Below are 25879 nucleotides of genomic sequence, written 5' to 3'. Positions count from 1 at the left end.
AGGGTAGAGAGTGACTTCAATGTTTGTTTGAATGAATTATATTTCTGTGCTGCGGGACTGTGATGAGAATATGTCAATTATCTTCACCCTCATATACAGAGATGGGCAAATGTTTATATCTGCACACTCAAATGTATCCCCAGGTGTATTTTGGCAAATTGGAAGAAGTAAGGCTACACAATTTCAGAACTCAAGTTAAATTTTCACATATTGACAATACTACCAACCAAAAAATTTTGTTTTTATTACTATAACAATAAAGATAAGTTCACTTGAATACTTGCTGGAGAGAGTTTTAAAAAACTTATATTTTGTTAATAGCATACTGAAACAAACAAATAGAAAGAAACACAGTAAAGGAGTTTAATCAGTTTATATCTATCTCTTGATCCATCCATCCATCTGTCCACCCACCCATTCATCCATTTATATAATCTCTGTAATTTAAAATCAGTAGTGTTTGGATTCTGGGACTATCATTGTTTTTTTGTTTTTGACACTCTCGAAATCTCATTTTATAATGTAATGTACTTTTATAATGTAAAAACAAAAAAACACACAAGTAGGAAATATAGTAAATTTTGTCGAACTAACTCTTCTTAGGAATGAAGTTATAATTGGGCTTGAGGTTAAATTGAATTGGCAGCATAGTCTTTAAATGTTGGCATGTGTTGTGACATATTGATGGGGTGATTCCCAGTTAAAATTACTGGTTGGTGTAAGTAGGAAAGATGAGTAAGACTGTCTTCTGACTGCATCCATGAGGGTCCTTTATTTATTCAAAGTAACTAAGAATCAGGACATGTTTTTAGACTCTCACCTCTCCCTTCCTCACTCTATCCCCTCTGATCAGACTTTCCTAACTCAAAAAGAGTTGTCGTCAGAATCTTTTGGAGAAAGAAGTGCCTGGAGTCAACCCACTGACTCTGAAATCACTTACTGCATTATTACTCTTCTTTGCTAGTAAGGGAAGTTGACCATCTTCTCTTCTTTTCTTTCCTCTTTTCCCTTACTTTCTCCTACCAAGCACTTCCTTATTCTTTTCCCTCCAGTTCTGCCAGTTTGTTCCTGAAAAGGCAAAGTGACAAGACAAGGCAGTTGTCTAGTAATTCATGGAGAAGCCTGCTACTGAAGACATTCTTGACATGCATGTGTCTGTGACTAATGTTAAGCCAAAATGTTCAAGCTGGTCATAACCTTGAATGTATGCACCCGATATTTGTAACAATATTTAAGAAAAGATTTTGTTTCTATCTCTCAGATCAGCTGCAACCTCCACAGGGTTAAAACCAGACTTTGAAGCAGATATTTTAAATAAGATTTTACTAATGAAAAACTGGTCCAGAGGCTTAGGAATCATGTCCCACATCAGAACAGAAGTGGACACGTGGGTATTTGGGGTAGATCGGCCTGTCCCCCAAGCTGGAGGTCTTCCACCATGACATACAGTTTTGTTTGCCCAGACATCTGGTATCACCTCTTCTGAGTTCAATAGTGACTGTTGCTTAGACACAAAGAGAAGAAAACAAAATTTAAAAAAGCAGCTGTCCTTATCCAAGGACGGGGATAAATCATTCACCTCATCTGCTTAGTCATCTTGACTGGTTTGCCAATTTCTCCCCTCGTCCTCTGGTGGGATGTGGCACTAATCTGAAAGCCAACCTCCTGGACCTGAGCCTCATACCTTTGCAGGACCAAGGGGGGAGGGAACCGCACTCTCTTCTTTATCACCCCCACCCCCACCCCAGCCTCTAGAGAAGTACTTCTCACGCAGTAGGTATCCCATGCACGATTTCTGATGATGACCTTGACATTGCTACTAATTTCTTTGCCAGTGAGAATTAAGCTCAGCCTTCCCTGTTGCCTCCAGGAAGAGTTTCCTCTTTCATTTCTGTTCGGTGATTACCTCTTTCTATCTCCCAACAAGCAATCATTGAGCCAGGTAAGATTTGGATTTTCAAAACAAACTCCCTGTTCTGCCCCTTTTCTTCCTTGTGGAACCCAACAGAAAACAAAAAGCAAAGAAACAGTCTTGAAATGCCATATGGGAGGTGTCAGTTAAAGCAATTATTTACTATATTAATTTGATCTCTATATTAAAGGTCACAGGTTCACAGGATCTATGGCTCTGTTATTTTGTAAATAATGTATCTAGGTTTTTCAGCCTTGAGAGTCCATTTAATCTTCCTGTTGCTGTAGGGCATGGTTGGATTATCTTCTGTATACACCGATACTTTGCTTCACTCCACTGGAGTGGAAGGTGATTGGAGTTTCACTTCCCAAGCTTAAGCTCTATAGAGCATTTACATTTGCATCCATGGCATCAGGACAATTCTTAGGATTCAAAAATTATGTATTGAAAGATGAAAGATTTGGGGCAACGCCACCTGCTCTCTTGGGGTTTCAGCTGTAAAACGAAGGGTTTCTCCTGATGATCTGCTGTTTTGTAAATGCTTTGCTCTGGTACTTTAGGTCTCTACGTCATTTATCCCTTTAGCTCCTTACATAGGTTTCTAGCCCCCAAAGTGTAGTATTTAACTTTCTTCTTAAACCCGTTATTCTTCTATTTTCCCAACACCTCCTGTCATGCTAATCCTGGCCAAGTGTAGTTGTGGATAAAGCTGTGTAGGTCGCGTGTGTTTTGGGGTAGTCTTGTCTTAACAAGGGTGGCAAAAGCATTCTTTTGTTTTCTACCCCCTGAAAGGCTCTCTGTGTAACTTGTTACCTCTTTTATGTATTGAGCCTTGGTTTATTTGTTGGCTTTAAAAATGACTTAGGTAAACAATAGCAAAAACAGTCCGTGGTGGAAAGTAAAGTTGAAGGCAGGGTGGTTCTTTGTCTTTGGTAATTGTATCACAAGCCTGATTGTGTTGCATTTAAAGCTCGGTAAATACAGCTAAGGTTTAGGTTTCATAGCAAGAATTATTTCCTAGCAACTATACATAACACAGTTTTCACATCTACCAACTACCACTGGAAGTGTCTCTCACCTTTTATGGTCATGTTTTTACAACTCATTTACAGGGTTGACTGTGACATCTGAGTCCTGGCACTGTAGACCAGGAAGAAAAAAATATCACAGTACTGGCCACAGTTTTTCTTTTAAGTCATGCCAATCCTGTTCCTCAAGTGACAATGTCTACAAGTTTGCATATTTGGTATATGTGATCTTCTATTTGGGTAGCCTCTCTGAGTTCTCATGGAACAGATATATGACATTATTTTCTGGATCTCATTTTTTCTCATCTGTAAGGTGGGGGTGACAATACCCCTCCAAATAGGGTACTTAAGGGGTGCAGGAGTCAGGGGCTGGCTATAGTAAGATGTCAGTGAGTCATTGAACAGCATTGTATCACCATTACTATTATTGATCTAATTTTGACCAGAATGTGGAAGGAACCATCACAAGAAGGGCTTTGAGAGAACCATATTCTGCCTCTGGTTAACCAGTTTACATAGAAAAAATTTTCAGAGATACGTTATTCTACATGGCAGTGGGTGAACAACACTTGCTTCAAAAAAATGTGGATTTAATTCAGATTCAGTAATAAAAACATAAGCTAAATCTCTTCATAAAGCTAGTCTTTTGCAACATTGTTTTTCTTTCTTCATTAAAGAAATATTTTTCCAAAGGAGGAAGGTGAGTGAGTATGTTTGGGAAAGCAGAGGGGCTGGATACAATTATTTCTTAAATTACATTTTTTTTGTGTGTGTGTGTGAGAGCTGTGAAGAAATTAATGCAATCAACCCAGAACGAGAGCATTTCTAATATTCTACAATTCTGAGTAAATACAGTATAAATGGAAGAAGGTACACAATGACTACTTGTGTCAGGATCTTCTGTTTTATTTCACAGGTTTCTTTTTTTCATTCATAACATCTTAGAAATGCATATTTAATTATGAGGCATTAAAAACGCCTATTGTCCTTTCAAATTGTTTGCACTGTTTTGATTTTTCCCCCTAACACAATTCCATTGAATATCTATGAGTTGTCACGTTTTTCGTAAGTAATAACTGTGTCAAGCTGTGCCGACAAAATGTCCCAACGTAACTGTTAATAAGCATTGTCATTTTAAGAATGAAACAGTTTGGCTAACGATTTATGTCTTATAAGGCAGCACTTGGGGCAGCTGTATGACTTGTCTCTTTAGCAAGTCAAGTAATTTCTTTAACAAAATGTTAAGCACAGATGGGCCATAAGCTGTCAGTTAACTATTATTGTGTCTGCATCTGCTTGCTCTCAATGCACTGTTTTATGTATTCAGTCAGTTACTTAGCGGCAGCTCTGTGAAAAGCCGAGCCCACTCTGATTGGCAAATAAAATGTTCATTTGTCTCTTCTTCCTATTGTTTTGTTTTGGTAACACATGTCAGCAGCTCAATTACCCAGTTCATTAACAGCTCCCAAAGGACGCGATGGCCAGCCGAGATAAGAGGGGCAATTGTGCCACATATGGTCAATAATAGCCTCTCTCTTGGCAATTGTAAATAAAAGTCACTTGGCCTTTTTCCTTTCAGAAGAACTACTCTTTTCCTGTTCCCCTTCAGTGTGCAAATTACCTTTCTTTGCCCGGTGCACTCCGATCCCACCCCACTCACCCAGAACCTAGCCTTCAGCCCGGAGACCCCCCTCGCATGGCCAGAGCTCGGCCTCCTGCCTTTAATTATGACTGACTTTTAAGCTCTTGAGGGGGGAAAGTTCTTAGCCTGGGAGACTATTCTTAGAAAGCTGTTAGCTGATTAATTAGTGACCTAATCGGTTTTCCTAATTGAATAGCAACACGTTTTCTTGGGGCTTTTGGCTCTTTTTCTCTTTGAAATGCTCTGGTGGCGGTTACGATGGCGTTAAAAGAAGTCATTTAAAAAAAAATTGCAACTAGAAATGATGGGCAGGGGTGAGGGGTAAGGAAGTGGGACCCCATTTTCGCTTGATGAGAGAGATGCATGCTGTAATAGGAACCCTCGTCACTCATGGAAGTCTCGAAGGAAAGGGTCTGGGAAGCCCCTGGGTGAATTCGGGTCAGCTCCGGGAAACAGAAAGGGTCCGAGCCTGTTTCTCCTTAAACGCACCAGTGACTATTGCTACTGAAACTAACCACTGGCGGAGCGGCCACGAACGAAGGAGCAATAAACGTGTGTGTGCTTAAAGCTTCGTTGTTACAAAGGAGGCCTTAGTAAGGTGGTGGCCGTGGGGACAGAAATCCGTCCCCAGAAAGGCGTCTCAGTGTACGGTGGAGAGACGCCCAGCTCGCGGCCGGAATTCAGGGCTGGAACCTTAGGGTGCGCGGTGGTCGGGGCAGCGCCCCGGAGGCAGCCCGGCGCTCCTGCCGGCCTCTGCGGCCCGCTCGCGTCTTAAATAAACACCGACGTCCACGCTGCGCGTTCGGAGCAACCGCGGGGCGAGGGGCCCGGGGCGGGCCTTCGTGGGCCGTGCCTGCAGCCGATCATATTCATAACCAATCTGTACTCCCCTCCCAGGGCAGCAGGCACTCGGGGAGTTGTTGAGTGTCAGGGTTTATTTGTGCGCTTTTGATTAGCACCAACCTGGCAGGAGCTTATTTTCCTTGTAATGACCCCGTGCTGGGGGAAGGCGGCTTCCGAGGGAAGGACCGGGGTGAGAGGGGAGGGGAACAGCGGCACATTTCTCCAGCCCTCCCCCGCCCCCCCAACCGGGGACTGCTGGGCAGGGACCAGAGTCAGTAAATGGCTGGAGGGTCTTCATTCGATTTAGTGTTCTTATGAAAAGCATCTTTCTGCGAGAAAGCCCAGAATATCCTTGCCATACGTTCTCCTACCTGTTTTGTTTTTTTTTTTAATTTTTATTTTGCATTTGCTGGAGCTTGTTGGGCAGGCACATTGTCGTAAGAAAGTGTAGGGGCAATGAAAACAAAACAAGACCCTCCACCCCCAAACAGACCACTGATGCGGTGATAATTCGTCTTTCCTCATTTATCAACTGACAAAATACCAATTACTCAAATCTTAGCTCTCAGAAATTCTGGGACGTTCAGTTTATTGCTCCATCCATGGTTAGGCTGCACCGACTTTCTAGACTTACCTTCGGATTTTGTTGTAAACCTTGGGCTTGTTCTTTTCAGCGTTGTCTCCCTTTTCTTTTCTCGACATATATACAATTTTAAAGCACAGAACAACAATGTCACCGATTACTCCTTAGCTTGTGAATTAATGTGGAAGAGAAGCTTCCAGGTGCCGAAGTCTCTCAACTGGATTGGATTAACCCCTACTGTGCATCCATTTCAACCTCTCCCCGCCTCCTCTGGAAAAAAGAAAAAAAAAAAAAAAAGAAAAAAAAAGAAAAACCAACCTCCCTTTTCTCATCCACTCCCCCGCTTTCTTTGTGGCTGCAGCTCCCTGCCAGGCAGGTGTCAGAGCTCTGAATGAGGGTAAATGCCCCGCTGATGGATTCCACAGATGGAGCGTGGAAATTGGGAGAATAGGCTTCAGCCACAGGCCATTTCTTGGGATCCAACAAAAGCCTGCAAATAAGTCAACAAAAATCCCAAAGATCACAAAGGGAAAATGTCATTTGTCATTTACTCTGGGTCTGCGAGGGAATATGGGTCTTGCTTCACTCTCCTGGCTTTCACCCGAGGAAACACGAGAGAGGTCATTCACACCTCTCCCGTGGTGTAAAAGGGCCACTTCAGATCAGAAACCAGGGAGTTGTCCCATTAGCTCCTTCGTGTGGCATTGTGAAAGTCGCACACGCGGAGACATTCTACAGTCAGCCAAGTAGGTGCGTCAGACTCCCAGCTGACCTATTAAAGACCTCAAGGAGTATTTCTGTGACGTGCTCTTAAACTCAGACACAGGGTAAAAGAACCCCATGGACTTTTCAGGAACGATTTTTATTTCTATCTTTTATATATTTTAAATTAGTGGGACACAGCTTTGAGTACAAATGCTGACAGATCTCACTCGGAAAAGTTAGTACAGATGAAAAGCCCCTCTGATTTGGCCCCTCTGAGGGCCATATTAGAGTAAGTGACTGATGACTAAGGAAGCTCAGTCCCCACCCTCACCTCCTCCATGTTTGTAAGTCACATTGCATTATATCTGGGGCGAACATAGAGTTTAAATGGTTGTCATGTTGTGATCCTCTAATTATTCAAATGGGAGATCTTGCTGAGAAAAAAAGACAATGTCCAGATTCATGCTCATGAATTATTTTGTTTCTCCTTATTTTTTAAAAGTATTATCATTTTTTATTTTGCCTGTCTCCCATCTCTGAATTATATTGGTCTGGAAACCTATAATTATAAAATTTCACTTGACTAAACCCCTGTAGAACTGAGGTAAGATCTGATGTATAATAGTGTTAACTAGGATGAATATTTCCTGAGGTTACAGAAGAGGTCAAAAAGGGTTAATGGACAAAGACATACTCTCTAATTCTGTAATTCCTTCTTTAATTAAACTTCATGGTTGGTCTGGTGGTGGTCATACTTCTGCCTTCTCCTCCCAGTTGGATTTGTTTTTGAAGGAAGAATTTGTGATTCTGTGGGGGTATGATTGTTGCCTACGTTTGCTCCTTTTTTTTTCTTTCTACCTGACAGTGTTCATTTTCCCAGGGTTATTCTTGGGAGTTAACGTGAGTCATTGGGATAACTAGAGCTGTGGCTCCTAAGATCTAAAATTAGCCTGAGAAAGAAGAAGAAATGAACTTGCTAATAAAGCACAGGGTGCACACACTCAGGCGCCTGGTGGGAGTTGGCGCTTCCCCATGATCATTCCAGGGCTTCTGCTGAATATCTTGCGAATATTCAACAAACTTCAAGTGATTTATTCCTGCACGTCTATCTAAAAGGAATCTGAAAAAATGGATGTAAATACCCTAAGTAAATATGAACTGTCTACCATAAAGTTTTTAAAGTACATCATGTTGGCAAGGGAGAGAGGAGTGATTAGAGTGAGCCTACAGTATCTTAAGGCAGTCAATCTGCTTTGTATCCCACTGTAATGGTGGATACACAGCATTATAATGTAGTTAAAACTCATAAAACTGTCCAACAAAAAGAGGGAATTCTGATGTAAACTGTGGACTTTAGTTCATATTGGTGTGCCAAGGGTAATGAAAGTACCACATTAATGCAAGATGTTGGTAATAAGGGAAAGAGTGGGGGAAGGGAGAACAGGTATATGCAAACTTGGTACCTTTTGCTTAATTTTTTAACCTAAAACTTCTGTAAAATGGGAGGTTCTTTACAACTCTTAATATCTTTTCATTAAGAAGTCTTTAATATGCCTCCCCCCAGAAGAGAAGACTTTCTTAAAGTATAAAGTGAGAGATCAGTTCAACTGTTTGTGAACAACAGTATGTTCTAGATTGACCCTGGACCTTAGGAGGAAGTGTCTGTGGTAATTCTCATTGGAGACTGCTAATGGTCAGACTGACTATTTTGATTTCTTTAATTCATTCATTATATCTTGGCAAATAAATTCATCTCTTTGCACTTTATTGTTGTTTAGTAAATACAGTATGTCTTGAATGTGTAGAGTTCCATATATGGTCACTGAATTGAATTCAATTAGGAAAATCATTTGATTTGGTATATAACACTAAGCAAACTGTTGTATTTCTGCACATTTCATTTGATTCTAGGAAGTTTTTGAAAATTTGGGACAGATTAGAGCAATAGTATCAATCAGCTAAATGATTTACATGGGAATTCCTGTTTTGGTTCGATTCTGGTATTTCTCTTAAAAAAGACTGTGTGTGTGTGTACTATCTGTGTGTGTGTGTTTGCTAAGAAAATCAACACCTATTTAGGACACACCTGATCAGATGAGAGAATGTTCTCTGAAGTACCATAGACCTGGATCAAATCCTAGCTTCCCTGAATAACTTCTTTGAGACTCAGTTTCCTTTTTCTGTACAATGGGGTAAGTATTTACTTCACAAGGTTTTTGTTTAGTTACCTGAGGAAGAGAGAGAAATCCTCATCTTCTTGGTAAGGTTTACTTCAGGTTCTTTGGTGACATTGAGTTAAATTAATGTATAAGTAAGAGAATGGATTGTGAGGGAATTTTGTTAACAGAGTGAAAATTTTCAATAAGATTATGGATTGGCATATGCAATTTAAAGCAACAAAATTTCCACTTAAAAGGCCATGTATTATACATTCATATGAATTTTCTAATCAAAACTATTTTGAAACTTGAAATTGGGGGACTAATATTTCTATTTAATGAATAATAAAGCAAAGTTTGTGAAGGTAGGTGTAGAATATGATCAAGAAACTTAAAAGTAATTGAAAAACCTCCCCTTAATATTAAGGGTGGGCAGTAGAAATAGTCCAAAGAGATTATATTACTGAAGATATTATATTTAAATCTAGTTACTAGATCCTATCAATTTCTTACGAATTTAGATAACTGTCTTGATAACACTGCTTGCAATTTCCAAGTCATAGCTTTAGATATTCTGTACAGAAAAAAACAATATATGGTTTCTTTCTGTTGAGCTATTTTTGGTTAACATTTAGCAAGATAAGTTACTTTGTATCTAGCATCTATTTTGTTCTAATAACTTGAGTGAAGTTGAATATATAAAATAGATGATCTTCAATAAAATAACTTCTTTCATGCTGTGAAAATAAGATTTAAGTTTTAGTTTTTTTTTCTGTAAAAACTAAACGATTCAAATTTGGGACACTGTGGACCTTGTTCTGTGTAAATAAGGAATTTTATTTTTATTGAATGATATAATAAAGTAGTATTTCCATTTTTAGAAATAACTACTATTTCTTAGTTGGTAGATTAATCTTGGGTTGCTGATTTAACATATTTTTAAAGCCCACATCCTTTGGGGAAAAGTTAGAATTAACTTGCAAAATTGTGGCTTCATATTGCCAAAAATGATAAGTTGGTTCAGATAATTTCCCCCAGATAAAAGTCAGGAAAGTAATTTCCTATGTGACTTTTGAAATTATGCTACGTGGAGACTTTCCTAGTTAGATGCAACCTTTTAGATTGCTTTTGAGTAAACAGCCTAGACATAAAAGTAGTGATTGGTTAGCTCCTTAAAGAAAATTTAGTTTTTGGTGGTAAAGGCTGTCCTATCGAACCCTTAGATAGTCTGAATCTTTTTAATACCCAGCTGCTGGTGGTTCTTCATCTTTTAAAAAATCATAATCCTTTTTAGAAAAAAAGATAATTATTTCCCAGAAAAATGCAGGCATATAAATACTTGTGAGAATTTCCAAATAATTTTGGAGGAGTCACAGACCCCCAATGTTCATGTAAAAAGATGTTGAGAGACTCATATAAGCAGAATATCCACCTAAGGATATAAAGATGATAGAGAAATCAGTGTTAGTTCAAAAACTAAATGGTACCTGGCACATTCATTTATTCAACATGTATTTATTGAGTACCTACTATGTTCCCAGCCTTCCTGCAGTGAACAAGGCAGAAAAAAGCTTTATAAAGCTCCCAGAATTTATATTCTGAGGGATGTTTATTGTTAAAATGAAACACAGTGGTCTTGACCCTCAGAATTAGCTCTTGCTGGTACTAAACATCCCCCTTTCTCCAGGAACCAGAGATGATTTTGATTAATTGACCTGACAGTGCATGACACATCATATTTACTTGGGAGGATTTAATAACCCCAGAGACTCCCAAAGGAAACATGAAAATTTCCACATACTATTATCCTAATGGGGTCATGGTAAGAGAAAGTACAAGCAAAGATTTAAGGTTCTCACAAGCAGAGGAAACTTTTGGTCTGTCCTTTTACCTGGTTTCACATTGGAAAGAAAAGTCAGGGCATCCTAGGCCAGAAGCATAAAAGGAAAAAACATTTTATGGAAATTTATTGTCCTCTGACAGAAATATATAGTTTGTTTCTTGGGGGCACATATTATTTATAATTTAAAAATATATATGTGGAAGCAATTTTTTTGACAAATTGTAGCAGGTAATATTTTCTGTATTTGGGTATTTTGAGAGGAAAGAGAATAATTTATTTGGAATATTCTATAGAGGTGGTTCTCAAGGTGTCTTCCAGGCTCAATAATATTAGCATCAATCCCCTGGGAATATGATAAAAATGCAAATTCTCAGAGCCTGCCCCAGACCTACAGATCAGAAGCTGTGGGACTGGGGACAGCAATCTGTGTATTAACCAGATTTTCAGGTGATTGTGATGCACCAAAAGTTTGAGAATCACTGCTGTACAACTAGGCACAGTTTATTTTTAAAATACGGCTCATATTTACCAAACATTTACACATGCAGGTTGTATTGGGAGCTTTGGAATGTATAATGCAATGCCTGACATATTTCTTTGCATGTTAATACTCCTTTAAAATATCCCCATACTTAAAGAAAATCTCTTTTATTTTTTAAAGTTAATACTAAATTATAAAAAATTAATACTAACATGTCTTAAAATAATTAGTTTATATTCAATTGGACCATTTTATATTAAATTAGATAACGTAATTGAAAAAGCTAGCACAATGTCTAACATACAGTAGATGCTTTGTATATTATAGTTCTCTTTTGCTTTTATGCACAAGTATTTACTTTTTAAAATTTGTCATGTATATTTAACTCCCTGTCAATTTCAGTGTTTGAACATAAATAAAATGTAGATGTGTTAAAATATTAAAAGACAGAATTAAATCTGTGGAGTATTTTGTACACGCACCTTTCTGGGCAGCATATACCTTACCCTAAAGTAGGACGAAAGTTCAAATTTCTGTAAGGCAGAGCTAAGTTTGAGCTGAAGATCGAAGAATTAGTAGCCCAGGAGACATTGGATTTTCACACTGCTTCTAGCGTCGCCTGTGTGTCCCCAGGTTCTGCCAGTCTGAGGGTGCACATGAGTTACCTTCACACTGACATTAATCATCTGCGATTTTCTGGTTTCCCTTCCTCATTTGCTGAGCGCACACTTCAGCCCCTTCCCCAGAGAAAGCCCCAGTTACTCGGGACTTTTCAGAGCACATTTGGATGTGGTCCTGAGCCAGGCTGCTCGGGTTCGCGTACTTGGGCTGCCCGCTGACAGCCCTCTGCCACTGCCCTAGTGTCCAGGGCTCCGGCAGGGGGCTGATATCCTGCCCAGAGCCTTGTGTCTGGTGCACCCTCAAAACTCAAAACCCTCTATGGGCCAGCAGGTAGGTGCTCTGTTACTGTCACAGCTCACAGACCCCATATGGCATCATTAACTGGATTTCCTGTCTAATTTCCCAGCACCTTCTTCTCTTTCCTAGGTATACATTTGGAAGTCTCCTTCCCAGATACATATTAATACAGGCAAATTCAAGCTTTGGTGGGCTGGGGATCCCAGCAGGGCTGGTTTCAGGGACCAACCTGTGCAGGTGCCCCAAGTCCCAGGGACAAACCTGTGCAGGTGCCCCAGGTCCCACACTCAGAAGGGCCCTGCGCTGTTGTTATCTTGGAATTTTTGAACACGGGGTCCCGCATTTTCATTTTGCACTGAGTCCCTCCAATGAGGCGATGGTGCTGGGCAGCTTCCCACCCATTCAGCAGAGACCCAGACTCTGAACTTCAGTTTAGGGACAGTTGGTGAGACAATACCTGCTTCTTCCTGAATTTATTCTTCAGAGTCACATTCACAGTTTCTAAATTGTCCTTACAGCATCTCCCAATATTTGGTAATGAGACATTTAAACATGCTTTTTCTTAGAGGAGAGGTAGAATCTATACATTTATAGGAATCCTGCAATAGTTTATTATTGTTGCCTTTTTTTTGATACTAAGTTTATTTTTGATTACTGATTTAAGAAGTCACTTTTGTTAAGAGATTTTCTGGTGTATAAGTGGGTGAGAGTTGATCAGGAACCAAATTAAATGTGATTCATTCATTAGACATTAAGTAAATTACCCATTAAATGCTAAGGATGGAGATCATAAAAATGGAATAAGCCCTGTCCCTGTTTTCGAAGAGCTCATAACAGACCTAGAATGGCAGATGCAGAGAGCCATTATTTCTTTGTGTGTGTGGGGGGGCTTGCAGATAGGGTAGGGGAGAAAATTAAATGCCATTTAATAATATAATATCACAAGCTGGGGCTTGGTGTCCATGAAATACATTGAGAATGTACCGTAGTTTGGGATCTGAATCCTTATGGCTTGTTCAGACTTGTATTATGAATCACAGTCTACCCCGTTTTTTCTCCCATACTCCTAGCCTCAGCACCCCAGTCGGATGAAGGCTCTGACATTGACTCTGAACCTGATTTGCCACTGAAGAGGAAGCAGCGTAGGAGCCGAACCACCTTCACAGCAGAACAGCTTGAAGAACTAGAGCGTGCTTTTGAGAGGACCCACTACCCTGACATTTATACCAGGGAGGAATTGGCGCAGAGGGCAAAGCTCACCGAGGCCCGAGTCCAGGTACTGAAGACCGCAGGCTCTCGTCCTGCCTCAGTCCAGGCAGGAAACCACGGAGGGTCTTCCCCTCTCTAGCAGGTTTTCAACCAAAGCAATAGCTACATCAGCAGTGACACTTCGCGAATTGTAGCCTCTAGCATTATAAAGTTTCCTCCTTTCTCTCTAATTTCTTTTCTTTATATTTTGCCTGGTCATGATGATAATGTCATGACCTCTTTTTTATTTGCATTTACCTGATTCAACCTCCCCTCCCTCCGTCTCTTGTTTTAGGTATGTCTATTTAGCAGTTTCTTACTTTGCTAACCAGTCAGAAAATTGTTTTATTTTTTTCTTAATAGGTTGGTAAGTCCAATTAAATTTGTGATGGATATGATAAATATGTTTGACTTCTTTTCTGTCCTGTTGTTTGATACAAGTATTGTATTTTATATGTATAGATTTTAAAAGGTGGCCTATCGAATTTGCTTTTGGCATTTTTTGGTATTTATGAAAATGTGCACTCTTATTTTAGGATTTGGTTATTATTAGTAGGAGAATATGATTGCATTAGCTGTAACACATGGCAGTGTGTCAGTTCACGTGTTTACTCATCATTTCACGAATCTTAATTATTTACCAGTTGTTACATGGACTTTGGGGGCGCTACACAAATATAAATAGCAAACCAATTGTGAGTGGTTTTTCTGTGCCAGGTACTGTTCTAACTGATTTACATGAATTAACCTATTTACTCATCATTAAAACCTAGCTTGGTGCTATTATTATCCTCAACTTACTTATAAGATTAAATAAGGAATTACCCAAAGTTATATTGCTTTAAATGATAGAGGTAATTGAATTCCATACATTTCCTCTCCATGGCCTTTCAGTTATGAAGATGTGCCAAGGTGTTTAAGGTAAAAATCCCTTCCTTCGTGGGTTTGATTGTCTAGAAGCATTTCAAGTAATTATTATTTTAAGAAGAGTTTGAATTATCTTTTGAACTCTTAGAGGTACAGTTGCCCTTGAACAACATGGAAGTTAGTGGTGCTGACTCATGAATAATTGAAAATCTGTATATAACTCCTGACTCCTGAAAACTTTAGTTTTCCTTCGGTATCTGTGGGGGATTGGTTCCTGAGCACCCTGCAGATACCAAAATCTGAGGATGCTCAAATCCTCTGCATCCACCAATTCCCAACTGCGGATTGAAAACACTACAGGTATTTCCTGGAAAAAAAAAAAATCTGCACGTAAGTGGATCCGTGCAGTTCAAACCTGTGTTGTTCAAGAATCATCTGTACTCTGAACCCTCTGGACAAGTCTTGTTGGGTGTAATATATTTCTGTTGAGTGATAGAATGATGTTTTCATCATTAATGATGAACTTTCCCCTCCAGGTAGTAAAGCCTTGTTTGAAAGAGTATAAATGGCTTATGGTATCCTGGAGCTCCTCACTATGCCAGAAGTTAAGTTCCTTTATTTGGAAATGTGGTGTTATTCCCAGGCACTGACCCGTTGCAGTCGGGTGAGGCTGGGAACTGATCAGTGAGCTAGTCAGTTGATGTGTTCTCTAAAGTGATCAACACTTTCTCACATGTAGGTAATTACCTCTGCTATTACAGAATTTTACAGCAATAACCTCTTCCAGGCTGCAGAGTCTAGTGAGAGGAATTGTCTTATTCAGTTTGATTTTCCCTGTGATCATCATGGTGCTAGGAAAGTCAAGGAACGCTAAGCTGAATTAAGATAAATCTTTTAAGGAGCTATAATTAATATAGGTAATAAAGGAAACAAACATACAAATAATCTAAAAAATAAAGCGGATAAGTACCATAAGAAAGAGACAGAATATAGTGGGAGTTGAGAAGAGGAAAGGATGAGCTCTTGTTGGAGTAAATAAGAGAGGCTCATAGAGAAGGAAGATTTAAGATGGGCTTTTGAGGTGAAATAGTTACTCATTGGACAGGGCAGGCAGGGGGAATAATACGAACAAAAGCACAGAGAGTTGGAAGCACATGAGTTACATATCTGGCGACCTTTCGTTTTCAGTCCTGTGGAGGGAACGGTGAATAGTTCAGTTTGGTTGGAGGGTAAGGAGTGGTGGGCGGCAGGAAGGAAGATGGCTGGAAATCTAGGCTGAGGACATCCTGTGGAAGGCTTGGGTTTCAGGCTCGGACACTCACACTTGATGTGATAGGCAGGGGACACTGTGGGTATGGATTAGGTCAGTGGCAATGTGAATGGAAAGGAAGGGATGGCAGTGAAAGGTACTCAGAGGTGGAAAGTGGGCAACTGATTGTGGTAGAAGGGTGAGTGAGGGTAAGAGTCATAGATAGAACAGATTTGTAGTGTAGATGTTTCCAGTTGGTGCTATTCAATCCTCTACCTGTTACACTGGAGTACAGAGTTCCTTCCCAGAAATGACCACCTCTAACCACACATCATGATAATGTGTATATGTAAGTATTATATTATTATGTAATGATATATGATACACATATTAAGATATTATATATAACAGTGCTACAATTATTATATATATCAAATCTATTTTGCTTTTATTATAGTTCTGTGATTTAAATTCCTCCATCCTTTCAGCAAACCTTAATATATCGAGTACCCACTATATTCCAGGATTTGGTCCCTATGCTCCATGGCTGGCCAAGTCCCGAATACTGGGTCTGTCCTTAAGATAGGTCAAATATCATCATCGAACTCAGAGTAAAAAAATAAACATTGATTTTTAAAGAAATCAAACAAAATGAGTGATGGAAAACCGAAAAGAGTGTTCAGTGTTGCTCTATGTCATTCTTACCTTTGCCAAAGACAAGGAAGGGGGACAGAATCAATCACCTGCCCAAGCGGCTTGTACTGTGCCTGGCATTTGTGTCTGGCTCAGTGAATGTCAAAGGAGAATAAGAATGGCCCATTAACTTCCAGAGAACATGGGATCAGACCAATAAAGAGTGGTTCATATTTTTCTATACAGTGACCTCCTCTCCGAAGCAGGGCCCTCATTAACTTAACAGCTGTCCTAATGTGGCTTTAACCCGGTGACTCTTTACATTCCTTATGGCTTCATTAGTTCCCTTGAGACACATCAGGTCCTGCACCACAGCTATGATCTACAGCCTAACAAATTCCCTACAACACCCAGCATATGGATCTTTTACTTAACCCAGCAGGAAAAAGAAGGGAGTAGTTAATCACTGATTAAAATGCCAGAGCAAAATCTTTTCGTTTTTAGAAGGATCTGGGAAAGCAGTAGCAAAGCCAGCTCAGTTTGAGTGATAGCCAGAAAGTGTGAGTTAGTTTAATTTGGGGCACCTGGGAAAACCAACCCCCCCCACCCCCACAAAAAAGGAAGAAAACCAAACACTTTCCTTTTTTTTTTTTCTTTCCCGAGGAAAAATATTTCTAAGCTCTTCTGGATAGAGATGAGACTAAAGTTGTAATAACTTAAGCCTTTGTCAGTATTTCATAAAAATTTGTTTGGACAGTAGCTATGTTGTGTTTTTCATAGCTAAAGCTGAGTGCACAATCTAAGAATTGTACACCAAGGACTGATTTACCTAATATGCTTCCTGGGTAGCTGTTATTTTGGAAATAGAGGCAAGCATTGAAGTGTCGTGGGGAAGAATGACTTACAAATATTCATGATGTGCAAAAGTTTCAGTCAATATTTCATCTGAGAGCTGTATGAAGCGGGCAAGGATCGTTCTCTTTTGCCCCTGAGATAACAAAAAGGAAGCTGCTTGTAAAAACAGCATCTAACTAGATGTCAGAAGATGTGGATTTTGTTCTCAGCTTGTCAAAAACATTTTGTTGAGCAAGTCACTTAATTCTGCAATAATCCGATGTGCTTCAGATTTTTTTTTTCTACTAATTTTGAAATTTGAGGCAGGTTAAAGGCGATGATCTCTGTCTGGGTCTGTAGACGACTAAGAAAATCATGGGTGCCTTCAGGAGACTTGAGATTTGCACACAGAATTTTTTGCCTTTGCTTCTCTTGGCTTCTCCTCCTCCTCCTCCTCTTCCTTCTTCTTCTCTCTCTTTCTTCCCCTGCCCCGTGTGTGTGTGTGTGTATGTGTGTGTATGTGTGTACAGGGCATTAACTAGGGAGAGGGCCTCTAGCTTTTATCATATTCTCAAATACCACCTCCCACTGTTCCATTCCCCAATTGAAAAATACTGGGATATACTGGGGTTGTCTTGACCATGGTGGTCAGTTGGTTGGGCAGCATCCCGCAAAGTGAAAGGTCGCCAGTTGGATTCCCGGTCAGGACACGTGCCTGGGTTGCGGGCCAGGACCCTTGTCAGAGCGTGTGCAAGAGGCAACCGACTGATGTTTCTCTCTCACATCGCTGTTTCTCTCCCTCTCTTTCTCCCTTCCTCTCTCTAAGAAAAAATAAATAAAATCTTAAAACAATAACAACAACAAAAAACTACTGGGGTGCATGATCTCTGAGGATGCTGTTAACATCAGTAATTTGGGGTTCTCAGGGAAGCCCAACGGTGATTTAAAGCCATCTGACAGATCTGTATAGTTCAGAAATTAAGATAGGTATGGAATAGTTGGCCCTAAACCTCACAGTGAAGCAAAAATACGGTCCTCCTGCAATTTGCTGCATATGCTGAGTGTTGGGATGTGTAAGATGCACCTGAGGATGCCTTCATGCGTGTCTGTGGTCTTCTGACACTCATGGAGCGTGGTGTTTCTCCCTCAACCTCTTGCTCACCTCTCCTCAACCTGCTGGCCACACAGTAGTCAAAGCTGGGTGGCTGCTTTGATGGGGAGCTGGGAGGGTGTGGTCTGGAATGGGAGAGGGAGTGGAGTGAGTGAGAAGGTCCAGGAGCATTTACCTACTAGGGAAGTCCTGTGTTTGGCATTGTAGCATTGGACCTCACCGAATCTCGTGTTTAATCAAGCATTTTATAATCTTGTTATGAATTCTCTAAGGATTACGTATTACATTCTTTTCTTTTCCCATTTTTTTCAAATTGCATGTGAAGTAACCCATCTGGAATAATATAACTTAGATTGCCTTTGAGGACCACACCAAAGATGTGAACCAGTAATTTGCATGGGCAAAATAAGGCTTGCACCATAGGACAATTAGCACTAATCCATGAAATTTGGAAGCAAATTTGACCTACTTCTTTATTCCAGCCAAACTGGCTTTCAATGATTGGAGGTGTTATTTGGGCACTTTTCTGTTTGCTCATGGGCATAAAAGGCTTTGGCTGTAGACCACAGAATTAAAGAAACAAAGCAAGGCTTTAATTCTTGAGTCTCTTAGAGGTGGCAATGAGACATTTTGCTTAATAGCAAACATTTATGGAACACTTAACATCCCTTAAGCATTCTTTTAATGGCTTTGATTGCACTGTCTTATCTAATTGTCACAACAGTCTTGTAAAATGTTTGTTTTTTTAAAAAATTTCTCCTATTTAGCATATTAAAAAGAGTCTCATGGATAGTAATTGAATGTTCAAGGTCATAGAGGTAGTTAGTTGGGGAGCTGCAAGTCAGCTTCTCCCTGGTTTGCGTTGCACCCGTGAGAATAAAAAGAATATTACTATATCTTTCTGAGTACTAAGGTTTTCCCAACTTTTATTGTTGAGAGTCTGAACAAATTGGTTACTTATTTTACTCCTAAGGAGAAAAATTTATGAAAATCTTTTTTTCCTTTGTGATCCATGATCTTTTTCCCAACTAATTTACCATGATGTTATGAGGACCTTTCAGTCAATTTAAATTTTGCCTCAAAAAATCATTGGACCTTGTATCCTTCAGAAAAGGATATAAAGGTTATTTCCAGAAGGCATGAATATAGCTTTGTGGAAGGATTCTGTAAAGAGACAGAGAGGTAGGGAGAGATCCCAGGGACAGCTGCAAATGAACCAGGCTGCAGGTCTGGGTTGCGGTCTGGTCCCCAGTCAGGGCCTGTGCTTGGCTAGTTTGGGTATTTAAAATGGGGGTTATTTTAAGGGCAACTTTTTCTTTCTGTGAAAAATAGAAGATATGTCTTTCATGGATTTCAAAGTATCAAGAAGGCAAAGACCACTTTCCAGTTTGCAACTTCAATGAATTTTTCCTGTGACGCTTCTTTTGGCAGACTCAGCTGCTTCTAGGAGAGGCAGAGGCTAGCAATCGCAAGATGATAATGAATTTGGTAAAATGGCCTGAGATAGACCATTCCTCGGTAAGCTCTGGTTCTCTCAGGAATAGCCCTCTGGATGTATTGAGCCCAAATTTAGAGGACATTTAAATTCCTGCCTTTAGCGAACTTTTGAACCTCCTGTTGAAGGTTCTTTTTGCAGTAAAGATTTGCTTCCCCATGATTTCTCTTCAGCTTTTATTGCACTGTTAATAATATAAGAACTTTTAAATCCAACTCCTGGTGGGTTCACTCAATGTCTTCAATATTTTTGTATCGTTTTGGAAAAGTGAAAACAAACCCCCAGAAATCTTATACCTCTAGTCTTTTGGATTTGATCAGTTGAAGGTATCTGTGGGAAATGATGATGTTTTGCTTAATCCATTATTTGAGGAAAGACTTTTTTTTTTTTAATTTTAAAACCGGGTTCTGGAGGAGTTAGAATAAAATTAAATTAAAAGTAGGGTAAATTGACGCAGTGATCAGGCACAGCCATCCACTGGATAAATCCAACGTGGTTTACTCCCTGATGGCTGCAGAGGGAAGCTGGCATGGGGCGGGGGGTGGGGTGGGGGGGGGTTTGGCAGCATGACCTGTCAATGACAGAAGTGCAGGCTTTTCAGTTCTTCGTCACATCTCTCACCGGTACCATTGAGAATAAGTATGTCTGAATGAATGAAGTGATATCAGAACTTTTGGAAATTCAGCTCTTCTCTCAGCCTAGTACCTAAAGCTGGAGACCCACGGTATGTAGGTGAGTCTACATAGGTGTGGGGGAGGGGTTCGTCTGAGCCAGGTAGCTTTGTTAATCTCAAAGTTTCATGATATAAAATAAGACCCCCGTTTGTGATATGGTACAATGTACTCAGGCATGTGTAGGCCCCTACTTTCTCTCCTTCAGCCTCCTCACACTAACACAGCTTGTTCCAAACGCGTCTCTGAACGCAGTGTTCTTGCCCTGGTGCCTCTGGGAGTCCCAGGGACAGATGCTTAGGTCTGCAGTGAGAAAACACAGTTTGATGCTCACTCAAACTGAGTGCTGCTCACGGTTCTATTATCCCAGGTGGCAATTTATTAAGGAAAACTCTAATTCAATCATGTATCAACATGGAAAAATATTGATTTACCTTCTTGTTTTTTGTTGATGTTGGAAACTTAAGGAGTTTTAAATGTGAGCATTTTGAGGAAACAGCTCTCCTTAACCGTATCTTGCACTGAAGACCAAACTCTTTCACAGCTTGGGGGATGAGCAAAAGTTTAAGCAGATGCCTTGGCAAAGTGGGTGTTAAATTGGGCGTTCTTGCCCCAGAAAGGAGAAATTCCCCTCTCCACTCTTTACAATTTTACAACTTATAAAATTACTAATAAGTTGCATAATTGTTAACTTTGTTATGTAAGGAAGCCAGTTCTTCTCTTTTCTTAGAACAGTGTCTCCTGTATTATCACCTCCATTGGAAGTCACTGCCTGTTGAAACCATACCCAAGCTTTAAAATGAGTTGAAACGCTGTCTCCACTCCAAACTTTTCCTGATTCTCTGCATTTCCAAATATGGAACTTCTAACTCGAGTGAGCAATTTTTTTGGTTTCCTTGATGACTCTGAATTTCATGAGGACATGACTATAAATAAGCCAGTAGAGTGTGTGGATCCTATCTTTTCCTCTAATCTCATTCTCCCCTTCATCTGTCTGACCCCACACACAGACGCTTTCTTCATATTACATTTTCAGTGAACTTTTGATATAGGAATTAGCGGACCTTTAATTGGTAGAAATCCTCTCTCATTTCTGGGGCAGCATCGCATGTACACTCTAGGATAATCATTCAAAGTTCTGCATTGAAACTGTGCAGGTGTAAGAGTGGGGTAAGATCATGGGGCCCCTTAAATACCTTATATTGTAATTTCTCAATATTTTAGATGTTCAGCTACATTTCTTGCTCCTATTGTTGCCATTTTCCTCTAGTTACTCATACAAAGTACTTGGGTGTTCAATTCCTTGAAGGAATTTTATTATATTACATCAAATTTTTCTGAATGTACCTGGTTAGCATAGCGCCTGGCACAGCGTATTATAGGTGCTTTAAAGCTGTTGTTGGAAAAAATAATAAATTAATTACTTAGATAACATACTCTCATTTCTTGAAATAGTTATCTCTTTGGCATTTATTCCCACTAAGATCAGTACAGTGTCTTATACTTTGAAAGGGATGGTGCAGTGGCTTCATTTAGCCTCTTGGTCAATTTATATGACTATCCGGAAGCTATGCCCATAATGACCACAGAAGTAACGAGGCAGACTGATGAGAATACAAAACACAAGGGTCAGTGTAATTGGCAAGTACAAATTAGGACATATGTTGTGTGGGTCAGAAGCTCATGGATCCTCCCTAGAATACATGGAGGTGGGAGGTGGTGGTGAGGGCAGTGGGGAGTTTCTGTTGTCCCCACTCCTGCTCAGCCGTCCCTGCCCATGGTCATCACTGGACTTGTAGAGGCTCTGTGAATCCACAGAAGGCCCTTCAAGCCCCTTTGTGACCCCTGATATTGAACTCTCCTTTCTTCCCTGACAATACAACCCAGAGGGTCGAGAGCTCTTACTTCTATTTGCCTTGTCAGTAAGGGGCCTTTAATCTGTTTTAGCATGAAAAATTCATTAAGAATGTACTATTAGTTCATCAGTGAAATCCTCAAATTTGAAATTAAATCCATAGGTCTGGTTTAGCAACCGCCGTGCAAGATGGAGGAAGCAAGCTGGGGCCAATCAACTGATGGCTTTCAACCATCTCATTCCCGGGGGATTCCCTCCCACCGCCATGCCCACCTTGCCAACATACCAGCTGTCGGAGACCTCGTACCAGCCCACCGCTATTCCACAAGGTATGGAGGACAGGAGTCAAGGCTAAGATGAAATGTAACCCCTGAGAGCAGTTCCCTGTTGCTGATTTTAAAGAAGATCATGACATTGTTGCTATTAGTATGTTAATGACATTACATCAGGTTGTCCTGAATGTACCAGTCATATTTCAGAAACATAGTTTGTTCTGGGACAAATCTGAATCTCTCTAGATAAATAGTGTTGTAACATAATCCTATTTCAGTATTTGAAAACAAAACAAAAACAATGAAATCAACAGCAACCTTTCTAAAAAAGGGTATGCAATTTGCTTTTCTTTTGTTAAAAAATTTACCTCTACATTTGTACTCCAATGTGCGAGTAACTGAAGTTCTATGATAGGTACTAAGAGCAGGAGTAATTGAGGGAAGGTAAGCTTTGATAAAGTTACTGTTTGTTGGCACACAGAGGTGAGTGGGTTAAATAAGACAAAATTATTCTGGATTATGAAAGATAGCACTGCAGGCGTGCAGGACTATACTATTGTACTAATACTTAGATGCTTTGAAAGTATATTTGCTGAAGAAATTTGAGACTTGCAGCTCTTACATTCGTTAACTCTTATGTTGATTAATAACATTCGCTACCCAAATAGGTTTGTTAGCATTGTTAATGTGATTTCTGAATTCCTCTTCTGGTTGAGTTTGCCATGAAAGTCTATAAATAAGTCATGTACTTGCACGCATGTGCGCGGAGGTATTCGCATGCCAAGAAATGCAGTTGAAAAGGGACTGTTTGGTGTGACCAGTAGACAGCTCTGATGGCGTGGTGAGTGCACTTTAGCGCGGAACTTTCTGTGCCAACAGAAGAGCCTGATGGCCGACCCTGTTCTTCATTGCAGCCGTCTCAGACCCCAGCGGCACCGTTCACAGGCCTCAGCCGCTCCCCCCGAGCACGGTACACCAAAGCACGCTTCCTTCCAACCCAGACAGCAGCTCTGCCTACTGTCTCCCCAGCACCAGGCATGGATTTTCCAGCTACACAGACAGCTTTGTGCCTCCGTCCGGGCCCTCCAACCCCATGAACCCCGCCATTGGCAATGGCCTTTCACCTCAGGTCAGTCCCGTGTTTCCAGACAGACGATTTGCTGTATACCAGAACCAAGTAGTCCATTCCCTGAGGCAGCGGTATAATGAATTGCCAAATTTAAACCATAATGTATTCTTTATCCAAGCCACATGATTTCGGTTTCCTAGTTTCCTTTCTCTCCAGTCTTCCTATGGGCTATATCAAGAGTTGTAGCTCAGACTTAAAATTCAAGTGATTTATAATGGAATCAGGAAGATTTTATGTTTCTATGTCATTGTCAAGGTGTTTGCCATCTCTACTCCTAGTTCTGGTCTTTGGGTAAGAAACTCATACGCATTTAAAAAATGGTATTTGGTCAGCTGAGTGGGTTGTGAGCAAAAGCAACTAACAAAACATCAGGTTTTATAAAACAATTGAGAGGAAGCAAACAAGTTGTGTAGGGAGAGAGCTGATGACTGCAGAACTCTGGGATAAATGAGTCATAAATGCACGAATTAGGAGAATTGCTGCTCTTTGGGAATATAGAGAAATTTGAATGCTGTAATTGTTTTTCTAATTTGCATCGGACTATGAGCTTTTCTTGAGAGATCGTATTAATAAATTGCCTTGATAATTGCATGTCAGAGGGTTGGTTAAATTTCCTCCATGTGGCATCTGTCTGAGGTTGACATTATTAGCAGTTGTTTAAATACAGATCACTTGATTTTATTAGAGCGCTCTTGGTCCAGGTGGCGAGGAGAGCTGCCTGCTAAATTTGGAGAAATGTCACAAAGGGGTGGCAATCTATAATTGCAATCAAGGATCTCTTTGGGGCTGAGAGTGAGAGTTTTAACAGCTTTATCTTTTCTTAACCCCCATTTCCCTCTTGGTGGTTAGAAAAACAGAGAGAAGCTCCGAATGACACAAATGAAAAGTGAAAAGACAATTATAGTCAATTACACACTAATCACTGACTATCACCGCTGCCTAAGCACCAAGAGGGCATTCTAATAGGCAGAAAATGAGATTTTAATGGCACAAAGGGTGGCCAAAATAACGACTCATATATCTTTGCCTTCTTCGTTTTCTTCAACTCGTGGCTTGCATCTTGGGAGTGGAGTTCCTGGGCTCTGCACAACAGCGATAACTCTGAGCAGCTAAAAAGTTCAAAGCTGTCGGAGTTGAAAAGAATGTGTAGTAAAGGCAATGAAATAAACATTTCTGCCTAAAGGCAAAAGTTCATAAATCCTTTTTTTTTTTTTTTTTTGTAACAGTCAATGTAATTAAGTTTCATAGATTCCTATAGCACACTCTGGGATAAAGAAAATGGAGAGGTGGCTTTAAACCTCAGCCGAAAATAACATGAAAACAATGAACGTGCTTCCTACAGGACTTTAGTACATTTAATTTCCAAGTGCTGGCATTTATGAATGTGATTTTGCATGAAAATTATGAACTGATATTAATAGATGCATCTTTAAAATGCCCAGATTTATAGCATATAAGCATCTTCCACAGTTTAGAAGTAACATCAGAAGTAGTTATTTCTGCAGTTTTTCACATAAGTGGTTTTGGGCCATGAAAAAGCTTTTTATAAACATGATTTGGTTGCAAGTTTTAATAAAAGTAAACTTCAAGCCTAACCACTTCTGTAAGGCGAGTCCTGAGGATCTCTCAGTTTTTCTTAGTGTTCAGTCATAGTAAGTATAACGACACAAACCTGGATTCTATAAGTGAAATAGCTAGATTTTTATAAGTGTATCACCTTGCATGTTCTAATAAGTATTTTATTATGTTATACAAGCATTACAGAAGTGGAATTATTAGCATTTGGTCTTGAATCTGTTAATCCTTGATTTTCAAGAAGCTTGGCTATGATTCCAGAGTTGGTGGTAGGGTGGGAATCACTCCAATATCAAGCAATGGAAAATTCCGCAGGCAACTTCTGTATTTCTTTACATATTATGTTAATTCTTTCCTTAAAGCACTGCAAAATGCAGGATATTTTGCATTTCTACCATACATTTCTGCCTCAGACCGACATTAGGAATCCATGTGCTCTCAGTTCTGGTAGCTTCCCCAAAGAGTTAGCAAAGAGACAGATAATATGAAGCTTCTTATTTCCTCACACAGAATTGAAGAGTGAAGGACAGTGAGTGAACCAATATCTCCTCAAGCATCTTTATAAAATGAAGGAGTAGAAGGCTTGGGAATTAGAACTCAGATTTCTATAGCTTTTGGGATTTATCACTCCGTAGGAATGCCTCTATTGGAGCAAAGTGGGGGGGAGAGGGGAGCTACCTTCGATTGTCTGGCTTTATTAAAATATTATGAAGAAAATTTGAAGAAACAATGCCCACATCAAGCAGCATGGTTTACTTGTAAACTAAGGTAGAGGAGGGGTGGTGGTGACCTGGTTGTCTTATTGCTTATTTTATACAAGAGCGTA

General features: G+C 40.0%; 1 protein-coding gene across 1 annotated transcript in view; it reads left to right on the top strand.

The window, feature by feature from the left end:
• The window catches only part of PAX3 (paired box 3), an 89806-nt gene that overhangs the window by 47792 nt on the left and 16135 nt on the right, over positions 1-25879 (top strand). Inside the window, exons 5-7 of the mRNA XM_090269060.1 lie at positions 13185-13390; positions 22241-22406; positions 23264-23478. Coding sequence (XP_090125186.1) covers positions 13185-13390; positions 22241-22406; positions 23264-23478 — 587 coding nt within the window. The remainder of the gene's footprint in view (positions 1-13184; positions 13391-22240; positions 22407-23263; positions 23479-25879) is intronic.

This window comes from Furipterus horrens, unplaced genomic scaffold (assembly GCF_987537825.1).
Source record: "Furipterus horrens unplaced genomic scaffold, mFurHor1.1.pri manual_scaffold_1, whole genome shotgun sequence".
Classification (NCBI taxonomy): Eukaryota; Metazoa; Chordata; class Mammalia; order Chiroptera; family Furipteridae; genus Furipterus; species Furipterus horrens.
The sequence above is the reverse complement of the archived record's forward strand: the minus strand, read 5'-3'. Positions and strand labels throughout refer to the sequence as shown.